This window comes from Venturia canescens, chromosome 8 (assembly GCF_019457755.1).
Source record: "Venturia canescens isolate UGA chromosome 8, ASM1945775v1, whole genome shotgun sequence".
Taxonomy (NCBI): Eukaryota; Metazoa; Arthropoda; class Insecta; order Hymenoptera; family Ichneumonidae; genus Venturia; species Venturia canescens.
Genome location: NC_057428.1, coordinates 14267598 through 14282045, shown reverse-complemented (window position 1 = coordinate 14282045; position 14448 = coordinate 14267598). Strand labels below are relative to the sequence as shown.

Sequence of the window (14448 nt, the reverse complement as noted above, 5' to 3'; positions counted from 1 at the left end):
GGGTCGACCGCGGCGAACGGGGGCGAGGCTAAATTCGGTACTGGTGGGGGGTGTTACGGGCACCATCATGTGGTCGTCGCGGCCGCCGCCGCTGCTACCGTTGCTGTTGCCGCCGACGTCGTCGTCCCCATCGTCGTTGTACATCGACTACATCGTGCTCGCTTCCTCGTCGCGTTCTGGTCTCGTACCACTATCGCGCGTTCGCGGTTGTTAGATCTCGCATATTTTTTTATTCCTTCTCGATCGCCGGAGATTGATTTTTTTTCCATAACTATCGTTTCAAACCCGACGTCCTGAGATTTTAGTTTCTCGTCGTCAAATTTGTTTCGAGATTCTACGCTATTGAGTGATTAAATCTCATTTGTGGATTGATTTTCTTTCCATTCTTTATCCCCTCTACCCGTTTAGCTATATCTCTCTCTCCCTCTCTCTCTCTTACGAGCTTGATTTTCGGCGATGCTGCCCAACATCCCTGTGTAACGAAATGGACTTTCCCCGGGTATCGAAGTGTATTTCTCCATCGACCAATAGCGCTCCAGCACACCGGACGTTGCTATTCCAAATGTACCAATGAACGACTCTGCTTCTCCGGATGTTGAGAGTCTCGGCTTCTCTTATTGGCTCAAACAACATTTACACTTCATAGTATCCAATCACGATTTGTGTACTTCATAATTTTTATGTTTCTGTCAATTTTCTTGCTCTCTCTTTTTCTCTATTTTTTATGTTTTTAATACATTTTTTAATTTCGCGTCAAAAATTGAGTATACTGCATCGTTGATTTCGCCGGCTTGCACCGACACCTGACGGCGCAACTTTAACATTAATATTTTCAATTCCAAATTATAACCTATTTTTTTATCAATATCATTACGAAATTCTTGCTGCTATACATTTCAAATCGTGATCACAATAATTATCACTTCAGTGCTTCAGTTGAGACATAATTCTGTCATCGTTTTTCAACAGTGTTTAATGAAAAAAAAATTGTTAATATTGGCTTTTCAACATCATGGGCACGTGGTTTTGATATTTTGGGGTTAATTTGAAGGTTGATGTAGTTGAAATTATTTAGTCAGTGCATACATATCACAATTCAAACATTAAATAATGGAGGCTCTCGGTGAAATATTACAATTTTTGGACGTTAACGCCAGACTGGATTTGAAAGTTATTGCACTTCAGCATGTTTTAAGTGAGTCGTTCGAAATTACTACTGAATATTTCTACTGTTTAAACAATGAGAAATTCCGAACAGCAACGCATCTCCGGACAGTATCCACTGTTCGAGATTGAGAAACCTGAAAAATTATTGTACTGTCACCTATGTCATGTTATCATCTGCAGATTTTGCAAACGTTTTTAGAAACATTAATCACAAAATTAATCATCTGTTCTACGATTCAATCATTTGAGACCAAAGTCCTGATGCACTACACTTTGTTTTGTTTTTTTTTTAACACATTCCAAAAAAATGATTAAATGATAAAATAATGCTTATTATTCTCCGAGAAAGAAATATCCAAAAAAATTTTGAGTCAGACCAAAACTGTCATTGTAACTGGAAGGAGCTCCAATATTTTGATAGATTCATAGAAGAGGTTCTTTGATCCTTTTTGTTCTTTGATTGTTTCTTGTTTCTTTGATCTAATTGATCTGACTGAAATAATTATCTTTAGGCATAACAGGAACTGCAAAAGGTCGTGACCTCCTCCAAGGCCATTCAAAAGTACTGCAGCAGTTGGTGATTCTTATACAAGACAAAACTACTGCTGTGGCAAAAGATGCTGCTCTTGCGCTGGTCAATATATCTGGAGATGAGGATGGAGCTAAGGAGCTTCTGCATGTATCCGAAGCTTCGAAAGCAGCTTCCAAAAAGGACCAGACCGAACATCTGGTACATGTTTGCGTTAGGTAGAATTTTGATGTTTTTTGGAAGTTTCGAAATCTCAAATTGCTTCCGAGTAGTGGAAATTCTGTATTTTCATAAGGTTCAATTGTTTTCTTCCTGTCTTCAACGAGAGATTCTGTTTGCAGATTCATTATGGATAAAAACAGTGTTCTGGCAGATCCTTGCTGCATGATCTTGTCCAATATGACGAGACCATCTAGTCTCGTCAACCGGATGGTAACTCTTTTTGAAAACAGTGGATTTTCTTGGGACTCCATTGTCGCAGCATTCACTGCAACGCAGTACAATAATGTTGGTGCCAATCTACATTATTTGGGACCTGTCTTTAGTAATCTTAGTCAGTCTCCGGATGTCAGAAGGTTAGCAAGTATTGTTTGGGTTTATGAAAAAATCCTTTAAATGACTTTACTCAAACAATTTTTCACAACTATAATAAAATGTGCAATTCTTCCAAAAATAATGGAAAAGTAACGCTCCTTTGGTTTTGGCTGTAGATTCTTGATGGACATAGAACTACGTCCTATTCAGAGGCTTCTGCCCTTCACCGAATACCCGGACAGTATAGTTAGACGCGGTGGTATTGTAGGAACCCTTAAGAATTGTTGTTTCGACACGGACAATCATTCGTGGCTGTTGAGCCCCGAAATCGACATTCTGCCATATCTTCTTTTACCGTTGGCTGGACCGGAGGAATTTGATGAGGAAGATAGCAATAAATTGCCATTGGATTTGCAATATTTACCAGAAACAAAGAAACGCGAAAGCGATCCTGATATAAAGATTATGCTTCTTGAAGCAATTGGTCTGCTGTGTACAACAAAGCAGGGACGACAATTTATTCGTGATAAAAACGCATACATCATCCTTCGGGAATTTCACAAAGCTGAAAAAGATCGCGCTGTTCTCCTTGCCTGTGAAAATGTCGTTGATATTCTTATCCGGTAAGATTTTTTTTCAATTTCACTTTAATCATCCCATAAAAATGAAAAATTCTGGGAATCTTATTTGAAAATTTTTCATCCAATTTTCAGGACTGAGGATGAAATCGGTTTGGACAACATAAAAGACGTCGACGTTCCTACCAAATATGTAGAAAAGTTCAAAAAAATGGATGAGGATTTTGTCAATGGTGAATAAAATCGAGCAGTGGTAATAAAATGCGAAATTTGTATATATTTATAACGTTAAAAAATCAAAAAAACTTGTAATACTATCTAAATACAATAGATTATTGTATATAAAAGTGTTTAAAATAACCAGGACTTTTAATATGTTAGCTCTGCGAGATTTTTCTTAGAATCCGCAATTATTGCACGGTCCCTCGATTGATACTCGTTAAAGTTATCAGGTCCATTGTAGCAGATTAGGAAAAATAAATACAATCTCGACGAAATGGAATCGAACATTGAGGCTCGTTTCGGGTTTCGGGACTTCCAAATTGAGATTGCCAAACCGGTGCTGAATTCATGAAACGATTGTAACAAGATTTTGTGCATGGATTAATGATTCAGGATTAATTTGACCGACTCAAGTTGAAGAACAATTGATAGCGATGAATTCGAACAACGCTCGTTCAAAATCGACAAATTCTATTGAAGAATTGTGTTTCGTTCTTATTTATTCACTGTAATCGCTACTTTTTATTCGCAGGTACAATACAGAAGTGAGCACAAGCTAATGAATCCAGAATCAAAAAAAAATACTGGCTCGTGGTCAAATATCACGATATTTGCTCTCGTCTCTAGTTACTATTTCTTCATATTTTATTTTCATCATCATTTGATTTTTCCTTATTTTTTATTATTATTTAATTTTTCGATATATTATTTATATGATTTTTCTAGTGGAAATCAAGTCTTTATGCGCGCAGTTTTTTTTATTTACTTATTTGCTTTACTTCCTTTTTATTTTTATCTGTGTTTCAAGCCAGTTCAAGGTAAATAACCCAATCCAGCTTCTAGACTGACCGAGCTTCGAGCACTCGTAATACTCGAGGCTCTTCGACAGCCCCGGACGGAACCAGGCCCGAAAACAGCTGCGATTTCAGCGCTTTTCTTAATCGACAACGCCTCGTGGTGAGCTTCGCTTCGATTTGATCCTTTCTCAAATGACTTTTTGTCTCTCTCCGTACCCCCCACGTAAACTAAACGACCTTGAGGGTCTCGAGCACTCACGACCAATACTTTTTCACTTCCTGCCGGCGAATGCTGTGACTTTTTGCCTGGACTGAAAAGATCGTAGTCCAGAGCAAGATTATCCGAGCTGCTGCGTCCTGGGGATGGACGAACCTTTGAGAAGTGAATTTCGAGGTCAAAGAAAAGCTTCGATTAAAATTAATAATTTTTGTCTTCAAAGTTAACGGCTTTTTAACTTACTTTCAGAAATTCTAAACTCTTCGACGACGCGTGACTCCGATTGATCTTTGACGTCTTTCCTCGTTCGGGACTCCCAGCTCTGCTCAATGAACTCTCCGAGGGGACGATTCCACGTTGCCGTAGTTGCTCCAAAATCGTCGGTTGAGAAGCTTTTCGAGCGCAGTAACACTTGTTACTGTCGGAACAGCTGTCCGTGTCGCAGGCGCAAACGAGAGTGTTGTTCGCTGCTTCCGGCTCGGTCGGAACTCGACGCGACAACGAGCAGTAACACTTGTCCGCCGAGACGCACGTGCACGACTCCGAATCGTAGCTACACTCGCTACAGCTCACGTAACCGCTGCTACTCCGGTTTGCGCCGGCTCCACCACTTCGAACCAAGCGACGACCTTGAAAAATCGTCAATAACCGCTTTTTAATTCGTAAAACACTCGTTTCGTTGCTTTTCATTTCCTCTTCTTTGCATTATCGATGAATGTTCGATACTTCACAAACAATTTTACGGTTTCGAACGTGTTTTTGCATGTTTCGCCTGAAATCATTGCATTCGATAATAACTTTAGAGCTGGCATGAGAGTCAAAACAAATGAAATCGCGTTGCTACTGAAAAATATTCGTTTTTCGATTTTATATAAAATTAGAACGAGAAAAACTCACAAGTGTCACTGTCCTCGGACGTAGTTTGTGTAACAACGGATTTTTTGTTTCTCCAGGACGAGCGTTTTCTCGACAGACGACTGGCCAAAACGCGAGCGGAATTTTTTCGATTGTTCCGTGCCTCACACGAGGAGCTGCTGTCGAAGCTGTCGTTCAGTTTCCTCGCTGGAAATATAACGGAGGTGAACTCTGTAGGGCCGCCTTTGAGCCTCGACACCGACCGTCTGATAGCTCGGCCGAGAAGACAGGGCTTCCTGGTCGATCGTCTTCGCTGTGGACGACGACGACGCCTCATTATACTCGCTGATCTCTCATACAATTCATCCTGCGTCAAGGTCGCTGCTAATTTCAACAGAAACTCTTTGTACAGCGGCTTAAGATCGTTGAACGACATTCCTTCGGGATCTGAGAATCATGAGCGAGCAAAATCAACAAAAATTACATAATTCTGAGTGTTCGAGACGTCTGGCAAGGATGCACGTAACAGTCTCGTGAGAACGACTTTCTGTACAATTTTAAAAGGCACTCTAACGTAATTGCGCGAACAGAATTCAATGAAATAGCAATTGGATAAAAAAAATGCTATAATTTCGGTCACTCTGAACTTGAAATTCCACTTTTTTCTCTCGAAAATGAATTGTTGCTGATGCCTGAATAATGTAACTACGGTTACGAGATTATTTTGTCAGTCGTATCCAAGTTTTCGAATATTGAAGAAAAATTTAATTTTCGAGCGAGACTGCTGCGAAGCTGTTGGCTTGATGGTCCTCGAACTTTGAATACTCACCGATAATCGCAGCGAGAATGTCGTCGACGCTGGTTAGTCCTTCCTGGTTACGAAACTCGTCGAACAGTTCGGTGAACCCGAGGGGAGTTCCGCCGCTAACGTTGTTAGGTAACCGGGCACTTCCGGGTTTGAGAAAACTGCCGCGTCTAGGCAATTCGACTCTCGTCATCGGGTCGCCTCTGTCGATCTCCAGATCGCTCTGCGATCTTTTCAATTTCGATTCTTGGCGATGACTTTTGACAGCGTCCTCGGTTCTGCTGAACGGTGGTTCACTTCCCGCTCTCGTTCGTTTTCGTACATTTGACTGATCCTCGTTTTCCCTTGACCTTGAAAACCCACTTTGATTATTTCTCAAGGGCATGTCCATCGTATTTACTCTGCTCAATCTTCCTCCGGATCGTGGATTTCCCACCGGTTTTTTTTCCTCTACGTTGCTGGATCTACTGGCTCTCGAAAACGAAAAGTTTTCCTCGTTCTCAGAATTTTTCCTAATCTTCCTCGATCCCGGTCTCGAGATCTCCTCGGGCCCGAGACTGTAAATTTTGTCTACGTCCTTAAAATGCTCTTCGTACATTTTCTCGCGAGTGCTACGTTTGTCCAGAGCTCGGACGCTCTCGTACATCGAGTTTTCTCGACTTCTCGACGGAGTCGCCGATACCGGATGTGAAGTTTCTCGTTTTTTATTCGAACTACGGGCTCTCGAGTCGCTGTACTCCCTGGGCCGATTCAGCTCGTAGGAAACCTCGTTCGACTCGTAAAAATCACTGTTTTTCTCGTCCAGTACCAGCTCGTCAGTGATACTCCCATTTCTTTCGACGAACGAATAATTCACTTCCGGATTGTTTTGATAATCGAAGGATTTACTGATTTTAGGTAATTGTTCATAATTGTTGAGAAGCCTTTCTCCGGTGTAAGCGCTTTTAAAGGCATAATTGAGGGATTTTTCTCGAGGCTCATTGACCCTCGTGATGTCGCGGTGCCGAAGTTTGTTATTCAGATTCTTGAGTTCCTCGTTCCCAGACTCCCTCTCGAAGGGTTCGTTCTGAGTTTTGTTATTTGTTTTTTTATCGTTGATCGGAACGATTTTTCCGTCCCGAAGTTCTTTCAGCGCGGCTATTCTCGAAGCTGATAATTTCCGGCTCCTCGCTTCGAGAATATCCTCGGCTTTGATTTCCGATACTTTTTTTATTTTACCTTTTGACCTATTGATGCTTTCAGGCTTGGCGGAGCGCAGCGATACTTTGTCGGCTCCAAATGTTGAGGTCTTCTTCGACCTCGGTGGACGGACCGGATGTGCAGGCGTTCCGGGGGACGTGGACAGCGATATCCTCGAGTTTTGAGTGTAGGAGCCGAGGATCGAGGGCTCCGGGAAACTGGAGGCTACCGAGGCCAAACTGACGCAGCCCAAACCGTTGCTCTGCCTCGGTCGTCGACGATTCGCGTCCAGATCCGCCAACAGCGCACGATAGAGCGTCGCCGCGGCTGCCACCGCGTCTTCTTCCGTTTTACACGCGAATGCGTGACACTCGAGGAGTCTCACCGCCCCCGGACGACGCATCACTACCGCAAATATCGGCGGATAATCCTTCGTGTCGCATTTCACTCCCTTCATCACTCTGTAAAGATCCGCGTGCTTCTCCTCCGTCCCGCCTCTCGGTAGCTTCTGCTCTTCTGTCACCAGCGGCAAAAACGCGTGCGTCACTTCCTCGTCCTTCGATGACGCTTTCGAACGGAGCCGAAGAGCACTCCAGACCGCTATGCGACGAAAAGGATTCGTTTTTTCGCTCATCTCCGAACCTCGGAACGTCAAACCCCGCCTCGAAATTTCCAACTCTGCGCTCGTCGAGTCCTCCACTCGCTCCAATAATTGACGAAGTGGCTCTTGCAAACCTCGGACACTCGCGACGCGACCGCCCACCGGCGCTGCACCCATGTACCGAACCTGAAATCGTTTGAATGATTGGTTCGAAAATATCCTGCAAAATTTAAGTTTTTTTATACGATTTTTCATTCAAGCGTCAGGGTATTCCCGGATTAAGCGAAAAATCGAGCAGCAACTTGCGACGTTGCTCTCGAAGCGTTTTCAGAAGTTTATTTCAATTTAGTCGAAACTGTCAAGTCATTGGGTCTGTTTGTCGCACGAAAGTACACGAAAAACTGACCAAATTTGTGTATCTCCGATAATAAGAACAATCGAGGCTAAAAGATGAAATACAGGAAATGTTGTTGAGAAATGTTGAAAGAAATTCCGAAGCCTCAGCGAAGGGGAATTTAACGGACAGCCAATTCTTAGCGAATTCGCATCTTTCGACGCGGATATCTTGCATCGCCAAGCTGCACGCTCTGCTGCTTTCACTGTATGGCTACTGTTCAGGGATAAAAGTGAACGACGTGGAAATTATTGAAACAAAAAGAAACATGGTATCTCGAAAGAGAGAAAATTGAAAGAGAGTTGTCGTTACGTGTGAGTAACCATCTACACATTCGATTGTTTGCAAACTAATTTATAAACCGCATAACACCAAAATTTCGATTTCAAAACTCACGTTTGATGGAAAAACATTTTCCAACCAAAATCGTTGATTGGCTCGATGAAAAACTGTGTCAAGTCACCTAACGAGAGAACTTGAGCGATTCAAATACAAATTAAATTCATGTTTTTCGAATAGAAAACCAAAGTTGAGAAAAATTTTGTAGAAATCGTTTTGACAATGTTATTGCGGTCCAACGATTGTCAATTAATTCGAAATAAATTGAAATTCTTTTTATTATTTCTTTTCTACATTGATTGGACATCGAAAAATCGTATAAGGGCTGTTTTCGTTACGGTAACTTAATAAGTGCCTGCTCGAAGTAGAGCTAATTTCTAATGTACAGCGAACACGTTTGGAAAGTAAAGCCGCGTTTGTTTGAGCGGAGAAAAAAAGTGGTCGAGTTTTCTTGGGCTTACTTACGGAAAATAAAAGCGAGTCCAAGAGATTTGAATGGCGTCATTACCATAAGTGAAAATGTAGCAACTGAGCGTGCAGTGCATGTGGAGGCTTCAACATTTTTTGTCCTTTTCTCAACTCTCCTCTTACTGCTGCTTTTTGTCAATAATTATTTATAAATTTCAGTCCGTATCTAACTCGGCCAAACAAATTCATTTTTTTCGCACATTTTCATTCTTTGGTTTCTCTAATTTCTTTCGTCAGTTTTACAATTCCACGAGCGTTGTAAAAATTTGGAAAAATTCATTGAAGACTCGAAAGATTTGGAGAAATTTATGAAAAACTTTGAAAATTCATGAAAAATTGAAGTATTGCCTTCCGAGGGCAATTCAACTTTGCAAAAATCGATCGCAAATTTTTTCGATTTTTGAATTTTGAGTACTGAATTGAAAAAACCAACTTTCATGGACACTTTTTCGATATTTTCGTGTCACTAGGCAGTTTCTCAATGGATTGAGGTTCGGAAAAAATGGGTCAACAGATTTATCACAGTTTCTCAGAGAACAGGCGACGAAAAAATGGCTTCGGGACAGCTGATCGCAGTGAAACGCATAACTTTTTGGCCTGGGAGCAGTCGAGAGTTAAAATCGAAATGAAGCATCCTTTGATTTATTGCGAGGCTGGAGAGCATAGCGTTAGATTGTCTTAACCACCAATGTGGAAACAAAAGCAACTTTCGCTCTGTATGTATTCGGTCAAGTACTTTTAAACTCTATTAAAATGGAATACGATTAGACAAGAGTGCATTAATTAACGATTTAAGTCGATTACTCCAGTTTCATTCTTTGTATCTGATTATTTTTATGGGTTGAGATTTTTCGATGCTTTTGCCTTCAGATTATTAATTTTTTTAAATCCTTGACCACAAAAAAATACATTTTTTATTGAATCTCGTCCCAAACGCGACAAAAAATTGGTTCAATGATTTGTTGGTTAACAAAAAATTATCCAGAGAATCTGGTTTAAAAATTGACAAGAATTTCAATGAATTTTTTCATCCTTTTTTCAGCGACTCGAATTCATCTCGAAATACCAAATTCATGGACAATTTTTCGGTCGGATCCTTCTCACAAGAGCACAAAAAATGCATTCTGAAAGGAGTAAAGGTGAGATGTAAAATTACCGGAAGTACAGCTGCTGCAGATTTTCCAAGTGTGCCAGTTTCAGCCTCGACCGAGGCAAACATCGCTTCGATTCGGGCCTGGACCGCGCCGTTCGCCCGAACTTGTTCTTCCGAGCTCATTTCATTGGTGTCGAGGGAATAATGATCGATCGTCGCTGCCCCCCAGCCACCGGGGATCGAGCTGCAAATCGATCTCGTGTCTTCGAAAAGTGTATCGATCCGAGCTTTGCTTCGCATCGAACACTCTGACGCGGCGTCAGCGAGTCTGAATCCTTCCTCGTAGCACGACACCATTTTTTCCTCCTTTTTTCTCCTCTCGATTATTAAATTTCTGCCTTCTTTGCCGGCCGAAACCTCCTTAATCGATTTCTATCTCATCGCAGTCTCCAGCATCCGAGCACAAAAACTTTCTCGTCCGTTTTGGCATCGCTCTCGTTTGGCAAAGCCATTTCTGAAAGGAATTCAATTCATAAAAACTTTCCATTTCCAAAACTCCAAATTTATCCATTATTTAGTATATTTTTAGCCCAGAGGAACGTACCAACGTTCCTCTGGGCTAAAAACCCTTGACAGCGAACGACCGTCACGTTTTTCGAACGAACTCGTGCATTTTTCCTGCTAATTAACTCAGCGACTCCAACGCGGCTCGAGAGAGAACGTTCGACTATCGACGAAGCAAATTTACTCATTTACTGGGACGAAAGAATCCTGATTCGCTGAAATTTTGCCACCGTAAATATTCGATTCGAAAATGAATAAAAATTCGTTCGTTTTCCTTGCGGTTCGTTTCACTCGAAGCCGAACGAACAACTGAATTTTTATCAATTTCCAAGCAACTTTCAACGCACGTGCTAATTTAGAAATCACATAGAATTCCCCTTCAAATATGAGCGAGAAATTCAACGAGTTATTCAATTAACAATAGCGGGATAATATATTTATTTACGATCCGCGAAAAACCCGATTCGTTTCGGCCCACGATCCCGCCGGGCTCTTGCGTATACCGTTAAAAATTTAAACGATCTTTCTTATACGATCATTCGAATTCGTTTCTCAGCGGAAGAGAGGGGCAAACGCGCGATGCTGCGTTCGCGGATGCGGAGTAACGGGGAATCTCTTGAGCACAAACGTGCACATGTGACGCGACACAATGAGTCCCATCGCTCCCAATTTTAAAACACTCTTGTGTTCGATTTCGCACTTCGGAAAATAAAATTCGTCGACAGAATCTTCAAACGAAAGGTGCGAACGACGTGAAATTCACCGAGTCAGCAAACAATTTGTCGATGCGAACACCGAATTTTCAGGCTCAAGAAATTCGTTGATCAACAACAAGTTCAATTTTCCAGAGCATCAGGAAAACATTTTCGTTGAAAGAAATTTGCAAAGGGAAAGAAAAAACATGAATTTGGCTGTTCAAAATGCTTTTTTTCACCCTCTGAACAGTGTAAATTATGGGATTTTGGGTGTTGTTTGTTTATTTTATAAATAAAAATTGGTTGGATGGATTTGAATAAAAAATTGTACAAATAATCTTTCACATATTCAGAGGTACTGGAAAAATGTTAAAGAAATTCTTTTCTATTTTTAATTTAATTTATAATTTTTTTAAATCAAATCACTTTCAAAATAAAAATGACAAAACAGTATAAATTTAAATGATTCAATTAATTTAAAAAAATAGAAACTTATTATGGTCCAATCAACAATATTACCTCCTTTTATTTGTACAATGGTGCACTGAAAATGGCACTCCTCGAGTCGGCATTGACAGCAAATCTCAAAAACGCAACATCTCAGGACAAAAATCATTATTATTATTAATTAAAGACATTCTTGCCTTTTAGGCTGAGGAGAAAAAACCAAAAAGATTGTTAAAACGTGTACTATTAGCTGTCGCGCAACATAGTGGATTTTCAAAATATCGTTGAGAAAAAAAATGCTGACCATTTGAAGAAAAAAATCACAATTTTGTGGATTTCTCAGTAGAAAACTGTTTATAAAAGAAAGAAAAAAAAAGCAAAGTTATCAAAAAACATCTGCGTAATGCCGAAAACATACGTTTTCCCTACAAAGTGCGATTTGAATCAAGTCGCTGGGATAAAAACTCTTTCCGTTTTGCTCTCAACGCCATCATTCATGGGGTGGTATTTTCAAACACACCGCTGTACAAAAATGCAGCATTAAAAAAACGTTTCCAATAAATTTTTCAGTACTTCTGAGTATGTAAAAGACGTGTACAAGGTTTTATGCAAATCCATCCAACCAATTATTATTTATAAAATAAACAAAGTAAAACAGGTAAAATTTAAACGTTTACACTAATCGTAGGCCCGTAAACCTCGGCCGATTAGAAAATTAGTGTCCTGATTAATAAAAAGCGTTGAAATAAGAGAAGGAGAGAGAAATCAATTAGCGGGATTGAGCTATTCGGCGAACAAGTTGGTGCTCGCTTCATTATCATTTTCATTAGATCTCGTTCTCTCTGGGGTACCTCATAAAAATCGCGTCCGATGAAAGAAGACGGCGAAGCATGAAAATTGGCACAAATTTCTCCGGCGGCGCACGCACGCAGCGTATTTCGTACTCATCCGTAAGTGTATTCTCGCGCGCATATTCCGTCACGATTAAATATCCCATGCGGCGGGATGCTTTTCCACCACGGGGTCGATGCTGCGGAGCGCGGCCGGCGCAGCCGCTTTATTCCGAGTCGGTAAAAACGTGGGTCTTTTTGTCTTGGCGTGCGTTCGATTTACGGATAACTCGGGGGACGGAAAAAAGGGAACTTTCGCGCGAGGAGATCGAAACGAGGCGAGATTCGCTCTCGCCCCGCCGAATTCACAACCCTCCGGGACTGACGACGGTTAACGATATTCCCACTGGTAAAGTTCAGATTGGTCGATGGATCGAACGACCGGAACAATAATGAACGAGAACTGAAGATTAACCGGCCACCGGAAAGCTTCGCGAAGCCTCGGAAACTTTTGCGGGACGCTTCCGAGCTCGTTTTCAAATCCTCGAAGATGCTAAGATTTTCGGTTTTTACGCTATTCGATTTAGTGTTACGAACGAGCGGAATTTTTATCTGGGGCTCGAGCGCCGGACTGAAGGAATGGGAGTTTGGTACGCGCGGATATGATAATGCGCGTGGATATGGCGTGTTTGAGTCAAGAACTCGATTATCGGAAAGCACAGAATACAATGCGAAGATACGCGCGCTGACGGCGGCGGTGTGCGGGTCTGGTTAAATTATATGGCTCGTCGCTTCTTCCAAGGCCGTGTCCGAGCAGGAGCCCCCCATATTTGCGGTGTGTAAGCATATTAACGAAGCGAGATAGAAGATGACACACTTTTAAAAGCGACTTATCTCGTTGAGTGCGCGTTATACCAACGGAACTCCGAGTGTCTCACATTTTTTTCATAAGTAGCGTACCGCGAGTTCGACTGCTTATTTTTGTCGCGAGCGCCTGTCTCTGGGGCGTTCCACCCTCGCGGCTACGGGGGCCGGATTAAGGGGGGGTTAAGCGGATGATTCGGAGCAGGTTTGGGATTGCTCAGAAAAAACGGTTTTGGTTACCCTGCTTCCGGGACGCCCACCGCACGAGGGAATGCGAACTGTATCCGGCTGGGGCAGGTGCGCCCAAATCGGTTGGGATCGACGACGCCCTGGCTGGATTCTCGCGCACTCGAGTCCGTCGATTCACGATCTTACCGCCGGTTTCACCCGCGCTGGCTCCAACTCCTGGCGCAAGTTGAGCGCGACTTTTGTCCCGGGGTTTCGAGTCATGATCGGGAAAAGTGGGCCGCGACTGTCGAAACTGGAATCGGAGATCGTCGCGGCCTCCAATTATTCGGGCTCGATTCCCGGCGCGATCTCGCTCCCCAGAAACTATGGAAACTCGCGAACTCGACTCGATTTCCGCACCGAGCTCCGAACCCGCGTCTCTCGCGCGACACAAACTCGGACTGGAAAAGCCGACACGAGTCCGCCGCGGGCTAAGATCCGCGACTCAGCACCGCCGGACCTGCTCTGTACCGAGCTTCGCGAATCTCCTCTGGTACCTCAACAGCGAAGATCTCTCGAGGCCGCCGTTCACGGAGCTTCGGCGGCTTCGGGGAGGCTCGATCTTCGTTCTCTCCCTCGCTCAACACTTCTTCCAGAGCCCACTAATACTGCGCCCGCACGCACGCGCTTGCGCTCCGATTCTCACTTATTCCGCGGCTCCCTTTCTCACTCGCTCCCCTCCCTCGCTCGCGCTTTATCTTCCAATCCGTCTCTTTCTCTCGGTGCCGATTCTCGGCTGCTTATGCGCCAACCGGTAACGGTACTGCTCCGCGAGCTCCTTCAACCAACTACCGCGATCGCCCCGACGAGACTCACACTCGCGTGGTCTTTGCGGTACTGTTATACTAACCGAGCGCGCACTCCAAAACACGCGCTTTACCTTCTTATTTCTCTATATTATATTCAACCGACTTATGTGTGCCCAAGCAAATGTATTTACACAGATACGTGCGTTATCATTTTCACTCACAGGGTGTCGATATTCGATTGGATACTCTTTCTCGCGTTTTCGTGAAAAATCGTCACAATCTTTTTTTTTTTT

General features: G+C 42.7%; 2 protein-coding genes across 6 annotated transcripts; one reads left to right on the top strand and one right to left on the bottom strand.

The window, feature by feature from the left end:
• Positions 1-132: 132 nt before the first annotated feature.
• Positions 133-3168, top strand: LOC122414616 (protein HGH1 homolog). 2 transcript variants are annotated; one of them, XM_043426056.1, is made up of 5 exons: positions 133-664; positions 1680-1914; positions 2038-2271; positions 2407-2853; positions 2944-3168. In XM_043426056.1, the coding sequence occupies exons 1-5, from the start codon at positions 571-573 to the stop codon at positions 3047-3049; spliced, it is 1116 nt and encodes a 371-aa protein (XP_043281991.1). In that variant the 5' UTR covers positions 133-570; the 3' UTR covers positions 3050-3168. The 2 variants fall into 2 exon arrangements, with proteins under 2 accessions (XP_043281991.1, XP_043281992.1); XM_043426057.1 differs by lacking the exon at positions 133-664 and adding an exon at positions 673-1195.
• Positions 3066-14197, bottom strand: LOC122414613 (uncharacterized). Of its 4 annotated transcripts, none has more exons than XM_043426048.1 (6): positions 13419-14197; positions 9842-10292; positions 5729-7670; positions 4942-5346; positions 4288-4673; positions 3066-4200 (listed from the first exon to the last, which is right to left on the bottom strand). In XM_043426048.1, exons 2-6 carry the CDS (start codon positions 10133-10135, stop codon positions 3844-3846), a joined length of 3384 nt encoding a protein of 1127 aa, XP_043281983.1. In that variant the 5' UTR covers positions 10136-10292; positions 13419-14197; the 3' UTR covers positions 3066-3843. The 4 variants fall into 4 exon arrangements, with proteins under 4 accessions (XP_043281983.1, XP_043281987.1, XP_043281986.1 ...); XM_043426052.1 differs by having other exon boundaries at positions 13904-14197; XM_043426051.1 differs by lacking the exon at positions 13419-14197 and adding an exon at positions 12336-12355.
• Positions 14198-14448: the final 251 nt, after the last annotated feature.

What these genes read in the sequence shown, in the direction of transcription:
- LOC122414616 (XM_043426056.1), top strand. Translation starts at nt 571, where the DNA reads ATGAACGACTCTGCTTCTCCGGATGTTGAGAGTCTCGGCTTCTCTTAT. An exon ending in AGTATCCAATCACGATTTGT is followed by an intron (nt 665 to 1,679) that starts GTACTTCATAAT and finishes AATTATCTTTAG; the next exon opens with GCATAACAGGAACTGCAAAA. An exon ending in GTCGTTGATATTCTTATCCG is followed by an intron (nt 2,854 to 2,943) that starts GTAAGATTTTTT and finishes TCCAATTTTCAG; the next exon opens with GACTGAGGATGAAATCGGTT.
- LOC122414613 (XM_043426048.1), bottom strand. Translation starts at nt 10,135, where the DNA reads ATGGTGTCGTGCTACGAGGAAGGATTCAGACTCGCTGACGCCGCGTCA. An exon ending in CTGCAGCAGCTGTACTTCCG is followed by an intron (nt 7,671 to 9,841) that starts GTAATTTTACAT and finishes AAACGATTTCAG; the next exon opens with GTTCGGTACATGGGTGCAGC. An exon ending in GTCCGAGGACAGTGACACTT is followed by an intron (nt 4,674 to 4,941) that starts GTGAGTTTTTCT and finishes CGATTTTTCAAG; the next exon opens with GTCGTCGCTTGGTTCGAAGT.